The following is a 20,000-nucleotide window of genomic DNA, read 5'->3' on the forward strand; positions in this document are numbered from 1 at the left end:
ACAAATTTAAAAATAACTTGTCATTGATTGAGATATACTGGATAACTGAAAAGAGAATGTGTGTAGAAACTGTTGGCATGATTGTCTTGTTCTTACAGATGATATCCTGAAGGGGCTAAAGGGCAATGTGAGCGGCGGAACTGTCGAATTGGCGTACCTTGACGTCTCCTGCATGGCCTCCGTCAGGAAGTTCGCCGCAAACTTCCAGGGTCGCAAGGTTTGGTTATATTTAATCTATTAGGTCTCCTTATCGAATTATGTTCATCTCACTACTATGATAGCTTGTTTTTTTTTTTCTTCTTCTTCATCGTCACGTAATATCTTTCAATCTGTGGTCAGAGGTAACTGCTGCATCCCTACCAAAAATGAGTATGTAAAGCTTTGAAATAGTATTTTCTGGCCAGATCATTTTCCCTTTGTCTCGCTAGTTTTTCTATTTCGAAATCACCAACAGATCGATGTACTTATTAACAACGCTGCAGTTGCTGATCTGCCTCAGCAACTGACTGACGAGGGTCTCGAATTGACAGTTGCTACAAACCACTTGGGACCCTTCCTACTGACACACCTCCTCATGCGTAAGTCTTTCTCGATTAAGTCCACAGTGTCGTTTCCTGAATGTTATCAAGTTTTTTTTTTTTAATTATATAATAATTCTGATTTCTGTAGATATACTTGCTTATCAGACGTTGTTGACAGTTTTTCTCACGATTTGCTGTAGCTTTCATTAACACACTTCTGGTCTTAAACAAAATCGTATTTGTAAGTTTCTAATTGGATTTGTAACCCATGGGCATCTTACAGCAACCAACTTTTCATACCTCAGCCTAGCCATTCGTTTTCTGAAATGTTATCTTTATCCAAATTTCGTTCATAATATTCTAGAAGTATTTCTTTGGTTAAATAGTTTTCAGACATGATTTAGTATATTTGTATTGTCTTTACCTAAGTTCGTTGTAAAGAAATGCCGACGCACAAGATTACTCATTTCGGAACTGAGAAGAATTGTCCAACGCACTGATCGCCTGTATCTTACCCTCCCAGCGGGTCTCATGAAGGCAGGGGGTCGGGTCGTCAACGTCAGCTCCACGGGCCATCACTGGGTCAAGAAAGCCTCCGAACTTGACTTGGAAGGAGACCTGAGGTTCGAGTTCCCGCGTCCTTTGCGCACGCTCGAGATCTACGTCGTCACCAAACTCATGAATGTTATTTTCACCATGGAACTTCATAGGAAGCTAAAGGGAACTGGTAAGTTTTTTTTTTTGTATTTTTCACAAAAAGGGCAATGAAATGATCGAGGGGTCGGAATTGGTGGTTTACCAGTTATATTCCAGAAGGTATTTGGCATCAGAGGGACCTAAGTGAAGAATAGTGGGCGGCTTTAAAATTTAACTGCATTGAGGGAAAAAAACGAGAAAATTACTGTGAATGTGTTTATCAGTTACACGAAGTCAGACCTTTACATTTCGTGTTTTTTTTCTCGATGTTGGCACAGGAGTGACGACCAATTGCCTCCACCCCGGAGTAGTTAACACAGACATCTTCGACCCTATGATTTCCCACGTCTGGTATGGCATCTTCATCCGCCTCTACGTGTGGGCATACGCCAAGGTGAGTGGTTGAGTGGCTGCGCGGACCGATCTAGAGGCAGCAGAGCCCATGAAATTAACGCCTCAGTCGTAGCTAAGTTTTAATTTATTTATTCCTTTATTTGTTATTTTCTGCTGTTATGAACAATGCTGTCAATTATGTTTTGTTGTTATCATTTACACTGTTGTTATCTCAAAATTTGTTGATACGGAATATTCTCGGTACAGATTGCCATTTTATTTACTTTCGTTGCAGTAATTTGATACTGATTATTATCACTAAAAATCATCATTGTTGGTCAACAGACGAAATCTGAAGGCGCCCAGACGAGTATTTTAGTAGCTGCTTCAGAGGACCTCAAAGATGTCTCGGGGAAATACTTCGAGGATTGTAAAGTCAGTAAATCTCCATCTTGTTAGATCCCTTTCTTATATTTCTAATATGATAGGCCAATGTATTCATCGAATAAGCATTACAAAAGGAATTAATGTTCGTTTTGATAACATTTTGTTTAAGGAATTCAAGCCATCGCCACTCTCCCAGGATGAGGGGATCGCCAAGAAGCTGTGGGAAATAAGTGAACGCCTAGTCCAGCTGCAGCCACACGAACGCACGATTTGAATCCGGTCTCTGAGATGATTCTGTTTGTATTCGAATTCGTGTGATTGGATTCATACCCACTGCCATGCAGCCGAATTGACAGAAAATAAGATATAAAGACTTAAACTATGGCGTATCTTTGCATAATACCTATATCATCTTCATCTGAATTTTGTTCGCGTATGATTATACGTCTCTGAAAATTCATGGGAAAAGTAACTTTTCCATTTAATATCTAGGTATTAAAAAACAAGAACCAAACAGACAATATACATGAAAAAAATTATTTTCCTAACTTTTAAAAATTATAAGAAACCCTTCTAGAGTTCTGGTTTACAATCCCTTCATGTAGGCAGATGCTTACCTGTGTATGTACACATGTTATTATTTTACATACATACGTATATATACTTTATTACCTGATGTCAGCTCTGACAAGAGCCACGTTACTTGTTAATACCTAAATCATCCCGCCCGCCTTAGTCGCTGCTAAGTGATCGATGATTTAACCGTTTATCCACTTTTTACTTAATCCCATAGCTATTAAAAACTATATACATCAAAATTCTATTCGAACTCTTGAAAAACTATAATAAAACCTAGAATCCTGGCTTACAATCCTTTTTATATAGCTAGATGCCTAACAGTATGTATACATGTTATTCTTTTACATACATACATGTATATACTTTATTACCTGATGTGAGCTCTGTCAAAGAGCCACGTTACTTGTTTATACCTGAATTACCCCGCCGACCTTAGCTGCTGAAAATGATCGATGATTTATCCATTCGTGTTTTTAACCAGCCATCTAATTTTTCTGTAACACTTTCACACTGCAATGAATACGATTCTTCCCTCTGGTTCACTATATAAGACTTCTGAACCTCTGATCTTGCACCTTTCTCAAAAAGGGTCTCACTGCAACAGCACATCTTTCCATGTCTTGAACGATATCCTATTTCAATCCTAATCTCTTGAACGATATCTTATTTCAATCCTAATCTCTGCTACCCACCTGGATTTGGTGTTAGAATTTCACTGATCTTTCATACGAAATATAAAGCGATACATCTCTCTCCGTCTTTGTAAGGAGAATGGCCCCTTCTTGTGATTAAGCCCTAACACGTATAATTTGGATTTCATGCTTGCCACTGATATTCATTCTTGGAATGAGGAGGTCGGGGTCTCTTTCCTGTTGACCCCTTGAAGATCTTTTTCATTAATTATAAACATGTTTAAGTTTTGCATAATTTTTTATCTGAGCCATAAATAATCAGCGCCATTGATGTGTAAAGAAATAAAAAACAAAAACATCCTGTGGATGTGGCATGTATTTTTGCGAGTTTTCTCTTGTACCATTTGCAGAGGAGCGTTTAAAGTCTACAGTTATAATTGGGAACAGAAAAAATCGGCACTCCACTTACTTTTCACAGTCGATTCACCAGAGAAAATTCCAATAATGAACAATTATTTAGCATTCCTGTAGTTTTTGTACTGACTGGGAATATTTCTCTTTCAGTTTACTTGGGATAATTTTTACATCTAAAGATTTCCTACATACTTCATATTTTTCAAGATTACAGGAAATCTAACTTGTCCAGATGCAATATTCAGCAAATTGCGGATTAAAAAAACTTTCCCGTGTTGATGTAATGGTAAAACAATAAACAAAATAAGTTTTTTAAAAGGTCAGATCTAGGGGTGGAATTTAAAATTTTCGAACTGTTTTCTAAAAATAAACTATAAAACTTTAAATACACCCAAGCTGCCTATAGTGTTGCTTTGCTATTATATCGATTGAGTTTGGTTTATCATTATCAATTCAAAAATGTTTGCGGTCTGTTATAAAGGCCTCTATTGTAGGGACACAAACTGCCTTTCGGGGAGTTCAGACATTTCCTTGGAGTCTCATTGTCAAGAGGCTTCCTTTTCAATTTATTACTTGGACAGGAGCAGAAATATTTTGCATTTCCTTTAATAACTTTAGCTTTCAGTTTTTCTTCAACATGCTTTCATTTCTTATAACTCCGTCATATACAATGAAATAATCTGTTGCCACCATAAATTTTCATATTTCATTTTCTTACACAATTTGCCATTTTTAAGCAGTGATTTTCGGCCTTTTGTATTTAGATTTTTCCTCTCTTTTTTAGGGGCACACATCTTGGGGAAAAAAACAGCAGGACAACTTTAGCCTACCAGCAGGATCTTCAGTTGATATTAATATTTCTTTTTACGTCTTATTTCTCATTCACCGACACTTAAGTGATAGATATGTAGATATATAAGTCTGTCTCCTGGTTTCGTTTCTTGTTAATTAACTATTTACAGGTCAACTTTAGCTCATCTAACGTATCATCAGTGACATGGTCTGATCTTACTCTTCAGTATGATGACAGTTTCATTGTTCTCCCTAGTCATACAAATATAAACTCTTGTATTTGTTCCATTCTTTTGGGATTTTGATTATTTAGTCCAAACAGGAATTCTCTTCCAAAATCTAGACGTATTCCTATTGTTGTTTTACACCTCTGCTAAGTTCTGATATAAAGTTATTCTTATGATTCAGACATCTCTGTCGGTGCCTATTATCTCAGTCTCTAATATGTATTTCTTCTTTCGATGCCTTCTTTCGGATATATTTACGAAAGATCTATTATGAAGTGATTGTTGATATTTAGAAAACCCTCGAAGTACCTTATTTTTGCGTGTTCTGACAGCATGAAAGTGTCTAATAATGTTGCTTCTTTGTGTAAATGATGATGGAATTTTAATATAACTTGCCTGATATACTGCTGCTTCTGTCATTATGGGGGAACTGATTCTTCACATGATGCTGTGGGCGACCTATATACTTCCAAGGGCAAAACGTCCATGCATTTCAGGGCCTTGACGCATCGTTTTTCGCAGATCTCTTCCAAGTGAACAGTCAGTGGCACCTTAGCACTGTCTGTTTCACACCCTGCCCTGTTGTTTGGTATTACAATGTATTAACAAATGTACTCTTGACTCTGATTGCGTAATATCCTTCAGCTGAGAAGAAGCATGATGCTTTTGTGACGTCCACACATCCACTACTTCTCCCTCACCTCCGCCCTCCTCCCTCCCTCCCTCCTCGCCTCCTTCGTAACTCACTCTACCTTCCTTTCTCTCTCCCCGCCCCATCCCCTCTCTCCCTTTCTCTCTTACATTATTCACACACACACACACACACACCACACACACACGACACACACACACACACACACACACACACACACACACACACACACACACACACACACACACACACACACACACACACACACACACACACACACACACACACACACACACACACACACACATATGTATATATATATATATATATATATATATATATATATATATATATATATATATATATATTCTTCTTCAAGTGCCTTGTCCTTTCAGGGCGTTGGCGATCATGGTTTTCCATCCTGTTCTGTCTGTTGACAACTTTAGCAGTTCTAAGTCACTTCTGCCCATATTGAGATCTTTGTTCAAGCTGGTGATGAACTTCTGCCTTTGTCTACCCCTGCTTCTCTTCCCTTCTATCTTTCCTGTTAACACTAAGTTTTCCAATCCTTTACATCTCATTACGTATCTTTTCCCGATAACTTTCATTAAGGTTCTTTTAACTCCTGCTCTTCTTAAAACTTCTTCATTAGTAACTCTTTCTGTCCATGAAATCCTGAGCATTCTTCTGAGAAACCACATTTCTACTGATTTTAATCTTTCTTTCATATTTTCATTGACTGTCCAAGCATCACACCCATAAAGCAAAACTGACCACACGTAACATTCTAACACTCTAACTTTGGTTTTTACCTTCAACTGTCTGTTCTTCAAGACAATTTATATATATATATATATATATATATATATATATATATATATATATATATATATATATATAGATAGATAGATAGATAGATAGATAGATATCCATTATAACTATATATATATAACTATATATATATTTATATATATTTATATATATTTACATATATCTATATATATTAAATATATATATAAATATATATATAAATATATATATAAATATATATATAAATATATATATATAATATATATATAAATATATAATATATAAATATATACAATATATATAAATATATATAATATATATATATATATATATATTTATATATATATATAATATAGTTATTTATATAATGTGTGTTATAAGTGTGTGTGTGTGTGTGTGTGTGTGTGTGTGAGAAATCGGTATAAGTGCTGTATGTGTGATAATGGGTAAGTGTAATGTGTTTGTGTGTGTGGTCGACGTTGTGTGTTTACCCGTGGCCTAGTTGTCGTATGTATGTTATGTATGTATGTGTGTGTGTGTGTGTGTGTGTGTGTGTGTGTGTGTGTGTGTGTGTGTGTGTGTGTGTGTGTGTGTGTGTGTGTGTAGACGTCACCACTGCGTCACGCTGCACGTGCTCGAATGCCTTCTCGGCTGAATGATACTAAGCGTAAACACTGTAATTAAATACATTTGGTAATGTACAATAATACAGGGAGTGAAACCTACGTGATAAAGTGCCATACTGATGTAATATATTTGCGAAGAAAGATGGATCAAGGCACCTCTGAAACACATAATTAGTGCTATTTTTTCCCTCATTTTTACTAGTTTTTGCTAGAGGTAGTTTCGCGCAATTATTAGGGAGAGACTGACAGTCACCACTCACCATTTCGTGACTGGCGCAGTGTATTGATTACAGCAATAATATTTAATCGTCAGCCAGTATCCTGTTGGCCAAATTAAGATTACATAGTATAAACGATATACAGTATAATTTTTGTCAGATAAATTCACGAGGAATACACAAGTTACCCATCAAACCATGAATAGTTTTCTGCCTTTCTATTTCATGGTATTCTATAGTATTTACATAATTGCGGTAGAAACGATATATCGAAGCAGTAATATGAGCACTACAAATCATGAATAATCGCATACACATGTATCTACATGAACAAAAAATATCACTATAGCATGCTATAGTGACATGGTTTCAGAGAGCATGAAACAGTAATTTTCCAGAGACAGTTGTCGACTTGGTACGTGCTAATTGTCAGTATGTTGTCGTTCGTTCTTAACTGAAGAGGTTCGAATGGGAATGTAGGTATTAAATATGTAAGAATATAAGGTGATTCCTGTCTAGATTTCGTTCTTAGAAATTTCATACTAAATAACAATGTAAGATATTTTACATTTCCTGGAGTACATGCTTCTGGCAGAGTAAAATATTTTTTTTCGACATTTTTTTTTTCATCAACTTTGGGATTCCCCATTACATATGTAACCTGGTCAGAGTATGTCAAATATCAAAGTGCAGAGCTGCTTATCTTTGCAATAAGTATTTTGAGCCTCTTTATTAACCAATAGAACTTTTGTTCAGTAGAATGTTTCTTAGCACTTGCATGATGATCGCGTTTCAGTGCTGAACGTCCTGATATCTTGTAGCAAGTAGCGGCAGCTGAGGATGGTGCAGCGGTACTCCAGTAAATGGATTATGCCATTCCTTCAGAACATTTTTGTCAACTACATACACGTTACCTGACCTGTTACTTCACACCCCTGTCACATGAGAGACCGGCACAAACTGGGTTCACTGAAAGATGAGACATCAGTTTCGAATTCCTCCTGAATCTCATCTTCAGGTGTGAAGAGGTAAGATAGAGGAAGGTGAATGAGAAGCAAAACAATGGGTAGGTGAGGAAAGGTAAACGGAAAGGGAGGCAGGTCAGGTTAGACTGGACGATAGGCAGGTCTAATGAGGAGGTGTCGCCTGCAATCTAAAGATGTAGAAAGTGAGAAAAACTGTTACTTGAGGTTGAACTTTATCAGCGGGTTTATTAGAGAGAATTACACTAGTGTACGGGCGTGGGCATCAGCAGAAGGAATGGCAATACGAACTGCTGACCAATCCGTCTGATGACCTGTGGCTCACTGATTGCAAAAATGGTGTTGTTGGTATGTCACTTGATACAGCGTCCTTGGGTTGAGAGACACACATGTTAAGACTATTTATCAACAAGGGACACATGGAAAAGCGTAAATACATACCTCCTAAGTAAAGGGAGAAAATCGAGCTCTTCTTCCAGTAATGGGGATCACAGGTGCGGGCTGCACGTAGGAACAGAATAAATTCCACTCTTAACATGGAGGGGATAGTATGAGAAGAAGTTTATATACATCAGACCCTACGTAAGTTTCTTATATAATGAAAAGGAGTAAAGATCAGCAGAACGACGAATCAGGATACCTCTGAAGGGGAGCTTGTCGTCGACCTCCTATTCCACCTTCAAATGGAAGGAGGAAGTTCAGCTTCATCGGGAAAGAGTATTTCGCTCACTTATTGTATATTCATCTCTTAGTGCCAACAGAAGAAATCCAAAGAAATGTTCACTAACAACTGAATGGATGGTGTCGTAGTGCCGAAGTTTAACATCTGGAAGATATGCCTTTACACATTGTGGGTATTCAACATTTTTAGGACCTCCCATATGTAAGGCGCTTTGGAATTGCAGGTCTTCTTGTAACGAAACTTTCGTTCGTTACATTCTGTAATGCAGATGCTGTACTGTGAATAATGAATTTCACAAGGACCTTGGCGGATCAGTTTGGGAAAAGATGAAAAGAGGAGAATGGTCTGCACTTCGACCAAGCAACACTGTATGTTATTTTTACAAGCTTCACGATGTAATATGAAGAAGGATGACATTATTGCTCATTTTAGAATGTCAGAAATTTACAATAGCAAAAAAAAATCGAGAAGGCATATGCGATGTCCGGACAAATGATGCCTGGATTCGACTAGGCGCTCAAATGGCCATGGGTCACATTAACGTTAACTGCCGGTTGGAAACTGCGGAAAATATGCAAGTGTCATAGGTGTTTTTTATAGGGCATGCATCTCAGTGTTCGAGAAATGGATCTCTTGATATATATATATTTTTATCTGTTATGTTGCAAGGCACAAGCATTTTCCTTTTGATATTCATATTAGCGTTCTAACAGAACTAACAGATATCGAAATCATGCCCCTTTACTTTTTTTTCTTTTTATATAAATACTTAAAAAAAAAAACACAACACGAACTCAGGAAACTAGATGACTCAGTCGTTCGCGTGTGGAGTGCGACAGGCTGAGGGTATCATACGTGTCGCTTCCACTGCGAATGTGCAAGGGAGCTCAGTCCGCGGTTGCGTCTCCGCCACAACCGTTAATCTGCAGCAGGGTAAAGTGCTGGTTCTTGTGCCAGAAGGAAACCTGATTGGAGAAAGAGTGTGTGTTCTGAAGGAAAAGAAAGGTTGGTGAGTTTAATTTCGTATTTCTTTCTTATAGGGAGTGTGAAATCAGGGTATTTTGGATTTTTAGTCAATGAATAGGTAAATCTTGCATCGTTATGCTACATTTGTAAGTAGCTTCTTTCGCCGTTTGGTAATTGTTATATTAACCGTTCAAATTTCGATAATTAAAAAACATGTATGATACATACGTAGATATAGATCACCGTGACATGTATGTGTAATTAAACGTAAAACATAATTTTTATTTTTGTGGTGGTATTCGGGTCTGGTTGCACCCTTCTCAATCGAAAAGCAAATAAATCATTGGTTTCTCTTTCGTATCGGAAAAAAATGTGCTAGATGACAAAGATTTTGGACTACTTGTATTTTTCCGAATATTTCCATTACACGAAATAAGATATACTGTAACACTCATACGGTAATAAATAAACTAACTTTTTACGCTACAACAATCCTGAACCACTGATTATCTTGTATATGCTGTATATAGCGTAGTTATACCTCTACTTCTACATCGATTTATCACTAAACATATAAGCTTACACACACACACACACACACACACACACACACACACACACACATATTATATAATATATATATATATATAATATATATATATATATATTATATATATATATATAATATATATATATTTACATATATATATATATTTTTTTTCTTTTTTATAAATGTATCAGTATATATATACATGTGTGTGTGTGTGTGTGTGTGTGTGTGTGTGTGTGTGTGTGTGTGTGTGTGTGTGTGTGTGTGTGTGTATCTGTATGCATGTATGTCTGTGTGTATGTGTGAATAAAAAAATAGATGTGTATACATATACATACACATATTATGTGTGTATACACACACACACACACAACGTGTTTTTTTTTTTTTTTTAATACGTGTGTGTGTGTTGTGTGTCTGTCTGTTTGCCTGCTACTCATATTATTCTTTGCATCATATTGTCAACTAGGCCATACATTTTAAGGTTAGAACACTGTTTTTTGTGATGCGTTTCATTGACTAGAAGCAATGTTTTACATCTTCTCTAATTCTCATACAAATTAACCCAAGCCGACGGGCATGGTATCTACGTACATGTCATGTCCACTTTGAGTTTACTTTATTAATTGTTTTATACATAGATGGCTCCACTTGTACTAGGTTACCAATGAGTCAATTATGAGAACAACTTGTCTCATCTGTTTGCCCTTTTTCTTGATTTTCGAAAATATCTTGTTTTCTTATGTTGCCACTACTAATGCCAATAACGCACACTCGTGGTCGAAACTCTGATGAGTAAACACCTTATACCTAACGCAGAACCAATAAATAATAAGTCTTGTGCCACAAGAGCTACCCTGGAGCCCGGGGCCTCTCGTCTCGCTAGGCATTATTGCTTCTGAGTTTTCTTAAAGTAAATAGAAGTAAAGTAAAATCCTGTAAATTACAAATCATTTATTGTGCTTTGCCAGCACCTTCAGTGCTCTTGTTTTGCAGGTGACACGAGACTACAGTAGGCGTAGTCAGCACCCCACCTCAGACCCGCAGCTCTCTTCTACACCAGGGTAGCCCTTTGGGCTTTGACCCCTGGGTAGGGAGGCCCAGTAGTCTGGGGCGTCCTTTGGGCGCACTTTTTCTTTGTCTAAATATTTCCTCTTAATGTGACTTTCCTGAGCCTACCGGAGTTCCTCGTGAACTCCCGTATTCGCTTGGGGGTGGGCATCTACTTACCGTCCTTCGCCTAGGCAAGTTCGGCGGTAGGGAAGTGTCCCACACATAACTCAATCCTCTCTGTGGTACTGGAGAACGCAACCAGGCTTCCACTGGGGGGGTAGAGGACGAATAAACTGATTTACTCTCTTAGCTATTGCTGTTAGGTTGATACCAAAAGTTAAGAGCCTTTGATCCCTTCAGGACAAAATTTTGAGACAAGGGGTCGGACCTGGTCCGATACCCAGGATGAATGATACCCCGGCTACCCCTTCTCCTCCTCAAGGAGGAGGGGCGACTCATGACCGTCCTAAGACAAATTCGACACTGATCAATGGAACCCTTACTAATGACAAACCTAGAAGACCACTTTTCAAAATCCCCACCGAGAATGCAAGGTTCGCGAATGTAAAATGCGTGAATGAAAATCAATCGCTTTTGAACGTGAACCCCTTTATCATCAAAAAGGTCCTTGATGGTCAAGTGGACGGCGATTTTGATTTTGTCAAAAAATTGCGAGATGGAAGCCTCCTTGTTAAAGTACAATACAACTCCCAGATTAAGGATTTACTTAAGCTGACGCAAATTCATGATCTTCGAGTTAAAGTAACTATTCCTATTGGCCCAAATACCTGTAAGGGAGTAATCTTTCACAGGGATTTGAGGACGATGGAAGAAAGTGAAATTCTTGAGAGCATGAAGGACCAAGACGTAGTGGACGTTCATTGTATGACCAAGAAGGACGGGAATATGCGAACGAAAACTGGACTGTGTTTTTTGACCTTTGCCTTAAACAAAATCCCAGAGTATGTCAACGTCGGTTATGAACGTGTGCAAGTAAGACCTTATGTCCAAAAGCCAATGCATTGTAATAGATGCCAAAAATTCGGACACACCTCATTAAGATGCATTGATAAAGATTCAAATAAATTTGTTTGCCGCAAATGTGCTGAAGCCCATGACACCATCACTTGTACTAGCCAAATCTCCAAATGTGCTAATTGTGGAGGTCCCCATCAGTCAGGATCTGCTGAGTGCAACATCCTGAAGAAGGAGACTGAGACATTAGCATATATGAGGAAGCATGAAGTTAGTTATACTGAAGCTAAGAGGAAAGTGGAAAGTTTGACACACAAACCTGATACTTCCTATGCTGAAGCAGTAACTAACGTCACCCCTAGTGCAAGTAATGTCAGTCAACAGCTTGCAGCCAAGGATAAGGAAATTGCTGAACTCAAACAAACGGTTAAAGAATTAAATATTAAAGTTTATCATTTGACCAAATTGGTTGATCAAATGACTGCATCAACCCAGTCTAAACATCAGAAGGAGGATGATACCGAATCACAGTCCGGAGCGCACCTTCCCGTCCGGGCTACTCCTGTGAGGACTTCGTCTGGCTCGCGATCGGCTTCTCGTGAGAGAAGCAGATCGCAATCTGTCAGTCGTCTCCCTCGCCAGGAGGTGCAGGACATGGAGGCTTCTGTCTCCAAACCATCCCGAGAGAGGTCCCCGGGAAGCGAGGGAGAGGAGGCGTCTCCCTCCCAAAAAAAGAAGAAAAATCTGGTGGACAAGGCACTTCCAAACCCCATAAAACGTAATCTTCGCGTCGACCATTATACAATGGAACTGTCGAAGTCTTAGATCTAAAGTAAATGACCTTAAATTATTAGCCTCGTCCTATGCTCCCGATATTATAGTTCTCCAAGAAACGCACTTAACACACCTCGTCTCTAACGAGGTCGTTTCGCTGAGGAACTAAGCCTCCCTTTTACAGAAGTGACTATTGATTCTACTTTGGAGTTTGTCGCATGCAAAGTAAAAATTAATGGCACGTATCTGGCTATATGTTCACTTTATTGTCCCCCTGATGCAGTGATAGCCTATGATGAGCTCTTTGCTCTTCAGGAACGTCTGCCACAAAATAAAGTAATTTTAGCCGATTTTAATGCTCATCATACGTTATGGGGTTCCCTACGGGTGGATGGTAGAGGTGAGCAAGTAGTTAAGTTGATTAATGAGTCTGATTTAGTCCTTCTGAATGATGGTAGTCCGACGCGGGTGGACGATAATACCGGTAATTTGAGCTTTATTGACTTATCACTGTCTCTTCATCAATAGCAGCCAAGTGCCTGTGGCACACCATTGACGACTCGTTGGGAAGCGATCATCTTCCTATTTTGATTAAATATTCATGCGACACAGTGAGAACGCCTTCAGCGCCTAAATTTAACGTAAAACGAGCAGACTGGGTCGCCTTCACAAGGAGCGTCAAGCTCGAATTTGTTGGAGAAACCATTGATGATAAAGTAAACAATATTCAGAATTCGATTATAGAAGCAGCATTGCTATCCATTCCTAAAACTTCGACAGATAGCGTTAAGCATAGAGTTCCATGGTGGACACCAGATTGCCGCAGGGCGCTGTGCCGACGCAATAAGGCCTACAGGCTTTTCAAAATAACATCACAAATGAGAACTTTTGCAACTACAACTAGCAAGAGCTAGGGCTCGTAGAGTAATAAGACAAGCAAAAAGAGACTCCTGCGGAGCTTTGTCTCTACAATCAATAGCAATACAAAAATATCGGAGGTTTGGTCCACTATCAATAAAATCAATAAGAAAAAATCACCTTTTAAAATTAACAACATCATCCACGAGGGCACTAATTTCGATTCACCTAGAGACATTGCTAATGCACTCGCCAGGCAGTTCTCTCATACAAGCAGCTCTGCTAATTACCATCCCACCTTCCTGACCATCAAGGAAGAGGCGGAGCTGCAACCAATTCACTTTGCCACAGGAGATGACTTTGATTACAATAAAGATCTAACAATGGATGAGCTTGTCCGAGCCCTAGAAGCCTGTAGAGGAACATCCCCAGGCCCCGATGAGATTCGATATGAGATGATGAAGCATCTTAATCATGGTGACATGATTAAGTTGCTAGAAGTGTACAATGAAATTTGGAAAAGTCACACTTTTCCAAACTCATGGCACTTCGCCCACATCATTCCCATATTGAAAGGAGGGGGTAATCCCAGACTTGCCATCTCCTACCGCCCAATTGCGTTGACAAGTTGCTTATGCAAGGTCATGGAACGAATTGTTAACAGTAGGCTATTGCATTTTCTAAATTCCAGTAATTTGCTAGTTGACGAGCAGTGCGGCTTCCGCAAGGGACGCCAAACTCTCGATCAGCTAGTAAAGCTGGACAGTCATATTCAAGAGGCCATTGCCAAAAAAGATTTTTTTGATTTCAGTATTTTTAGATATAGAAAAAGCCTACGACATGACATGGCGATATGGCCTACTCAGAAAACTTTATGCTTTTGGATTACGTGGAAACTTGCCTTGTTTTATTCAAAATTTCATTTCTGACAGAACGTTTGCTGTCAAATTATTTTCCGACAATGTCACTTTTTCGGACATTTTTGTCCAGGCAAACGGGGTCCCACAAGGAAGTGTCTTGTCACCAACATTATTTCTATGTATGATCAATGACATCTTACCAGCTCCTCCTCGGAATCTTAAATACTCACTGTACGCTGATGATTGTGCATTATGGCATTCCAGCAATAATGCAGAATTCTCAGCAAATCGCATCCAATTGGCACTGGATATGATTCATAACTGGGGCCTCCAGTGGGGTTTTAAGTTTTCCATTCGAAAGAGTATTGGGGTAATTTTTTCACGTAGGAGAAAGCCGAACATCAGGCTAACTCTAGACAACCACCCAATACCTATTCAAAATTCTGCAAAGTTTCTTGGGCTACTTTTTGATAGTAGACTCAATTGGAAAGACCACATTGGTCAGTTAAAGAATAAATGTCAAAGAGCACTTAATTTATTAAAGTGCATTTCTGGTAACAAATGGGGAGCTGATAGACAGTCTTTGCTAATGGTATATAAAGCCCTGATTAGGTCTAAAGTAGATTATGGGTCAATCGTGTATGGTTCGGCATCGAGAACAAGTTTGAAAGGATTGGATGCTGTGCAGAATGCTTGTTTGCGTGTGTGTCTTGGAGCCCTGAAGTGTACTCGGATCGAGCGTCTTGAGGTGGAGTCAGGAGTACCTCCCCTCCGACTTAGACGCGGCCAGTTAGCTTTGAGCTATGCCGCAAAGGTGGCTCGAGACCCGAGCCACCCAAATGGCAATAGTGGCATTAGGCCCTTTGCCACGAGACTCCACGACCTCGTCGAGAAAGTCGGTATAGATCTCTCTACCATCGATACCCTGGTTCAGTCAAATATAGCGCCATGGGAAACCCCCAATTTTTCTATCATGGAAGCCTGGCTTCCATCAGCCAAGGCCATGGCGCCGGAGGTGGAGGTACGCCAGAGGTTCAGAGAGATCCTTGTTAAACATCTCCCTTTTTTTCATTTATATACCGACGGCTCCAAGACAGATGAGTGTGTGGGTGCGGGTGTATGGTCGACTGAATGTGAACTAAAGTTCAGACTGCCGAATCATACATCGATCTTTCTTGCTGAACTTTTTGCCATTGATAAAGCTATTGATTTTGCACTATCGACGACCCACGATAGAATAGTAATTTTCTCAGATTCCTTAAGTTCACTTAAAGCCATTAAATCATTAGAAACCACCAAAAATGAACTTCTGGGTAATATCATTTGTAAGCTACATGGTGCCAATAAATCAATCAAGCTAATATGGGTACCAGGCCACTCTGGTATCCATGGCAATGAGCAGGCTGACAAATTAGCCGGGTCAACTGATGATCTGGACCTTAGCATAGTCCGTACAGATCTCAGGTGTTTTGTGTCCCTTATAAAAGCAAAAATCCATCTCCTGTGGCAAAGTGAGTGGACCAGCCTCCAACTCACAAACAAAATCAATCCTGAAATAGAGCCGTGGGGGACAGCCCACAGAAAAGAAAGAAGGGAGGAGGTGGTGTTGGCCCGCCTTAGGGTCAACGCCACAAAATTGACACACCTCACTCCCTACATTGAGAAGAACTTTCCTCCACGGTGCCCCCAATGCAACACCAACCTTAAAATTTTTTTTCAGATTTAAAAATATAGACTTCACTTTATCAAATATACTATCAGATGATGAAAGAATCATCAGAAAAGTAATCACTTTTTTAAGGGAGACAAAACTTTATGACCTTATCTAGATTGACAGAATAAATAGGATCCATTGGCTTAATAACCTTGGCCACATGCCGCTGGTTGATAGCCAAGAAATCCAACAAAGAAAGAAAGAAAGACAATAACGCACACTCGTGTTTGAGATTTTGAGAGCTCAGACCCCTTTTTCCAGACGCAGCAACAACAAACTATAATTCGTGTGCCACAGAAGCTACCCTGGTGTCCGAGACCGCTCGTCACACTCGGCATTGTTGTTCCTGAGTCATAACGTAGATTTCCTAGAGTAAACTTCTGATTTTTCAGAACTTTCAGCACTTTGTGCTTTGCCTGCACCTTCAGTGCCTTGATTTTGCAGGTCGCACGAGACTACAGTAGTAGTCAGCACCCCACCTCAGACCCGCAGCCCTCTTCTACACCAGGGTAGCCCTTACGGGCATTGACCTCTGGGTAGGGAGGCCCAGTAGTCTGAGGCGTCCTTTGGGGCAGTTTTTCTTTTATTCTGAATTCTGTTCCCATCTTCATGTGAATTCCCTGAGCCTACCAGAGTACCCTTGTGGGCTCTCCGTATTCGCCTGGGGGAGGGCATCAAATTACCGTCCTTCGTTCGCAAGTACGGCGGTAAGGAGGTGTTTTCCACATAGCTCGATCCCTCTTTGGTACTGGAGAACGTAACCAGGCTTCCATTGGGGGGGGGGGGGAGGACGGAAACTTCCATACTCTCTCTTAGCTATTGCTGTTAGGTTGATTATCAATAATTATGGGTTATATGGTCCCTTTAGGACAACGGGCACGGGGCCAGGGTTCGGACTTGGTCTGAGACCCAGCATGATTGATTCCCCGACTACCCCTTCTTCACAAGGAGGGGGGACGACCCATGACATTCCTAAGACTAACGCAACTTTGAACAATGGAACCCCTACTGCTGACAAACGAGAGGGACGAGTTTTTGCAATCCCTCCAGAAAATGAAAGGTATCCGACTGCCAAATGCGTGAATGGAAATCAATCGCTTTTGAACGTTAACCCCTTCATCATCAACAACTTCCTTGATGGTCAAGTGGACGGCGATTTCGGTTTTGTCCGTAAACTGCGAGATGGTAGCCTCCTTGTAAAAGTGCAATTCAACTCCCGGTTAATGACTTGATTAAACTGACACAGATTTATGATCTGAAAGTTAAAGTAACTATCCCTATTGGCCCCAATACCTGTAAAGGAGTAATCTTTAACAGGGATTTGAGGACAATGGATGAAAGCGAAATTCTTGAAAGCATGAAGGACCAAAGCGCAGTGAACTGCATGACCAAGAAAGACGGGAATGTGCGAACAAAAACTGGATTGTGCTTTTTTACTTTTGCTTCAAGTAAAATTCCTGAGTATGGCACAGTTGGATAAAAACGTGACCAAGTGCGACCTTATATTCAAAAACCTATGCGCTGTAATAGATGCCAAAAATCTGGACACACCTCATTACAATGCAATGATAAAGATACTGGTAAATTTACTTGCGGTAAATGTGCTGAAGATCATGACACTGCTGAACACACTCAAGTGTGCTAACTGTGGAGGTCCCAATCAATCTGGCTCTACCGAGTGCAGCAGCTTGAAGGAGACTGAAATTTTAGTTATCGTGAGGCCAAGAGGAAAGTTGAAGGTTTGACCAGCAAACCCAATACTTCCTATGCTCTAGCAGCAACTAACAACACTTCCAGTGCAAACGGCATCAGTCAAGAGCTTGCAGCTAAAGACATAGAAATTGCAGAGTTAAAGGAAACGGTTAAAAAATTAATGAGTCAGATTAAAGAATTGAATAAAACAATTCAACAAATTGCTGAATCAACCCAGCAAAAGCAGCAGCAACATCAGAAGGAGGATGCCAAATCACAATCTGGATCACACCTCGTCCAGGCGGCTCCTGCTAGGACTTCTCCTGGTTTTTTGGTCTGTTTCTCGGAACAGATCATCTGCTGGGCGTCTCCCTTGCAGTGAGACGCAGGACATGGAGGCTACTGTCTCCAAAAATACTCTAGGGAGGCCCCTGGGTAGTGAAGGAGAGGAGGACGAACCTCCCTCCCAGAGAAAGAAAATTGAAACCGGCAGACAAGGCACTTCTAAACCCCATAAAATGTAATCTTCGCGTTAACCATTATACAATGGAACTGTCGAAGTCTTAGAACTAAAGTGAATGACCTCAGATTATTAGCCTCGTCTTATACTCCAGATATTATAGTTTTCCGAGAAACGCATTTAACCAACTTCGTGTCAGATGAGGTTGTTTCGCTGAGGAACTATCATCTGTGTCGGAAGGACTGAGAGGGTAGAGATGGAGGCGGAGTCGCCATGTACATCCACCAAAGCCTCCCTTTCAATGAAATGGCAATTTATTCTACTTTGGAATTTGTCACATACAAGGAAAAAATCACTAACACGTATCTGACTACATGTTCAGTTTACTGTCCACCTGATAATGAGGTAATTTATGATGAGCTTTTTACTCATCAGGATAGTCTGCCACAAAGTAAATTAATTTTAGATGATTTTAATGCTCATCATACGTTATGGGGTTCCCTGCGGGCAGATGGTAGAGGTGAGCAAGTAGTTAAGTTCATTAATGATTCTGATCTGGTCCTTCTGAACGATGGTAGTCCGACGCGGGTGGACGAAAATACGGGAACTTTGAGCTTTATTGACCTATCACTGGTCTCTTCATCAATAGCAGCCAAGTGCCTGTGGTACGCCATTGATGACTCATTGGGAGGCGATCACCTTCCTATATTTATTGAATATTCATGCAACACACCAAGAACGCCTTCAACATCTATATTTAACGTAAAAAGAGCAGACTGGGTTGCCTTCGCAAGGGGCGTCAAGTTCGAACTTGTTAGAGAAGCCATTGATGATGGAGTAAACAATATTCTGAATTCGGTTTTAGATCCAGTAATGATATCCATTCCCAAAACTTCAACAGATAGCGTTAAGCATGGTGGACACGAGATTGCAGCGGGGTGCTGTGTCAACGCAATAGGGCCTACAGGCTTTTAAAAAATAACATCAATAATGAGAACGTTTGTAATTACAAACAAGCAAGAGCTAGGGCTTGTAGAACAATTGTACAAGCAAAAAGACTCCTGGTGGAGCTTTGTCTCTCCAGTTAACAGCAACACCACAATATCAGAGGTTTGGTCCACTGTAAATAAAATAGTTAAGAAAAAACATCTGTCAAAATTAAAAACATCATTCATGAGGGAACCAATTTCAATTCACCTAGAGATATTGCTAATGCACTCGCCAGGCAGTTCTCATATACAAGCAGCTCAGGAAATTACCATATCACATTACCATCCTGCCATGATTAAGTTGCTAGAAGTGTACAATGAAATTTGGAAGAGCCACACTTTTCCAAACTCATAGCACTTCGCCCACATCATTCCCATATTGAAAGGAGGGGGAAATCCTAGAAAAGCTACCTCCTACCGCCCTATTGCGCTGACAAGTTGCTTATGCAAGGTCATGGAACGAATTGTTAACAGTAGGCTACTGTATCTTTTCAAATTCCAGTAATTTGCTAGCTGATGAGCAGTGCTGCTTCCGAAAGGGACGCCAAACTCTTGAT

The 20,000-nt window shown here is 39.9% G+C and overlaps 2 protein-coding genes across 5 annotated transcripts in view; both read left to right on the top strand.

Moving 5' to 3' along the window:
• LOC119580872 (retinol dehydrogenase 12-like) overlaps positions 1-2,321 on the top strand; it is an 8,102-nt gene extending 5,781 nt beyond the window's left edge. For all 4 annotated transcript variants that reach the window (XM_037929087.1, XM_037929089.1, XM_037929086.1 and 1 more), the window contains exons 4-9: positions 99-217; positions 455-578; positions 1,045-1,248; positions 1,496-1,611; positions 1,896-1,985; positions 2,107-2,321. In XM_037929087.1, the coding sequence (XP_037785015.1) occupies positions 99-217; positions 455-578; positions 1,045-1,248; positions 1,496-1,611; positions 1,896-1,985; positions 2,107-2,211 (758 nt within the window). In that variant the 3' untranslated portion in view covers positions 2,212-2,321. The remainder of the gene's footprint in view (positions 1-98; positions 218-454; positions 579-1,044; positions 1,249-1,495; positions 1,612-1,895; positions 1,986-2,106) is intronic.
• Positions 2,322-9,391: 7,070 nt separating this feature from the next.
• LOC119580873 (retinol dehydrogenase 14-like) overlaps positions 9,392-20,000 on the top strand; it is a 26,640-nt gene continuing 16,031 nt past the window's right edge. Inside the window, exon 1 of the mRNA XM_037929090.1 lies at positions 9,392-9,557. The gene's annotated coding sequence lies outside the window, so the exon portion shown is untranslated. The remainder of the gene's footprint in view (positions 9,558-20,000) is intronic.

This window comes from Penaeus monodon, chromosome 14 (genome assembly GCF_015228065.2).
Source record: "Penaeus monodon isolate SGIC_2016 chromosome 14, NSTDA_Pmon_1, whole genome shotgun sequence".
Taxonomy (NCBI): Eukaryota; Metazoa; Arthropoda; class Malacostraca; order Decapoda; family Penaeidae; genus Penaeus; species Penaeus monodon.